Here is a 1,729-nt window from a genome sequence, read left to right as displayed (position 1 = left end):
CTTTCCCTAACTGCCTCTGACCAGCTGGGTAACCTCATGCTTAATGGACTTCGGTTTCTTTACCTATAAAATGGGAAGGAGAATTAAACTAAATTTGAGGTTTTGACCTTTTTTTTTAGGAATGGGAGATGCCTTTCATTTAAAAAAGAAAGAAAGGAAGAAGGGAGGGAGGGAGGAAGTCTGATAAGAAAGTCCAGAGTGGAGCTGCTCTGTTTGAGGCAGGCATGAGGAGGCTGGAGCACCCTGCCTAGGGGAGCTCCCCTGCGGGACAGCGTGGGGCCTTCTCGCCCCACAGGCCGGGCAGCTGGTAGGGATGCCTCCAGGTGCCGAGGAGCTAGTGCGCAACCTCTGTTGAGGGAGGTAATCACTAGAGCTGGACTCCTTTCATCTTTTCTCCCTCCTTCCTGCACCTCACTTTTTTGAGTCTAAAGTGGAAAATTGAGATAATTTACTGGTTTACCATGTACCTTGGGTGGTAAACATTTAACTAGATGATTTCTAAGATCCCTTTAGCTCATTCTCACTGGATTTTGCGATCATGAGGTTGAGCTGAGCTGGGATTTACTTTGCACCAACTGTTAGGATACGGTTTGCGCAGGTGAAATTCAACCTGGGGGGTTCAAGCGGGGCGTTTTGTACATGGGAGTTTCTATTCTATTCTTTCTACTTTGGTATATGTTTGATATTTTACATTTTAACAAGTTACTAAAGCAGTTCGTAATTCACACTTCCTTTCTGTCCTTTCCCTCAATTTAATGGAAATGGCAAGGCTTACGATGTTAATAACATGTTTAGCATTAAAACAGGTCATTACCCTTGAGGATATGGGGAGGGGGAAGGGTAAACTGTGACAAAGCGAGAGAGAGGCATGGACATATATACATTACCAAACGTAAGGTAGATAGCTAGTGGGAAGCAGCCACATAGCACAGGGAGATCAGCTCGGTGCTTTGTGACCGCCTGGAGGGGTGGCATAGGGAGGGTGGGAGGGAGGGAGACGCAAGCGGGAAGAGATAAAAAAAAAAAAAAAACAGGTCATTACCTACAACACATTGATGCTTTCTTTTAGACTCAGGAGTGTCTCTGTAACCATTCTGCACCTGAATGTCAGTATTTAATTTTGTAAATCAATTGTAGGCGTCAGCTTCAGACTCAAGCAGAACTGGTTTTAGAGGAAAACAAGTTGTTGATAGAGCAATTGGAGATTCAGCAAACAAAAGCCAAGGACACGCACCAGGAGCGTCTCCAGGAAGGTGAGCGGTCCTTCCCGCGAGTGGTGGTGATGCTGTGACGTCGCCATTGTGTCATTTTACACTGGTACCACCCCCAACCCCACTTGAAGACACTGGAAGTCATGTTTTTTAGAACATGTTCTTTACTGAAGGGAAGCTGTTTATGTTATAGCATATCCAGCCATCACCCGTGATGCACTGACTGCTTTCTCTTAGACTCTACGCTGTCGAGTTACTCTCTTGTAAATCAATTGTGGATGACAGCTTTAGAGTGAGCAGAACTGAGTTTTGGGGAAAACAGTGTGCCACGTAACTGGAAAAACTCGTGTGAGATGAATATTTGAAACAACACGAGGACACGTTCCCCAAAATTTGTTGAATGAGTAAATAAGTAGGAACCATTGACTCTCTAAACAGTTTCTCTGTGCTCTCGCCCTTCCTTCTGCGCTGCAGGTGCTGCTGTAGCTTAAATGTCCGTCAGATCCTTTCTGTGAGTG

At 45.2% G+C, this 1,729-nt stretch overlaps 1 protein-coding gene across 1 annotated transcript in view; it reads left to right on the top strand.

The window, feature by feature from the left end:
- Positions 1–1,729, top strand: part of CEP89 (centrosomal protein 89) — an 80,501-nt gene that overhangs the window by 49,487 nt on the left and 29,285 nt on the right. The window contains exon 13 of the mRNA XM_007470943.1: positions 1,138–1,253. Coding sequence (XP_007471005.1) covers positions 1,138–1,253 — 116 coding nt within the window. The remainder of the gene's footprint in view (positions 1–1,137; positions 1,254–1,729) is intronic.

The sequence above is a fragment of the Lipotes vexillifer genome, unplaced genomic scaffold, assembly GCF_000442215.2.
Source record: "Lipotes vexillifer unplaced genomic scaffold, Lipotes_vexillifer_v1.1 scaffold182, whole genome shotgun sequence".
Taxonomy (NCBI): Eukaryota; Metazoa; Chordata; class Mammalia; order Artiodactyla; family Lipotidae; genus Lipotes; species Lipotes vexillifer.
Note: the sequence above shows the minus strand (reverse complement) of the source record. Positions and strands in the feature narration are given on the sequence as shown.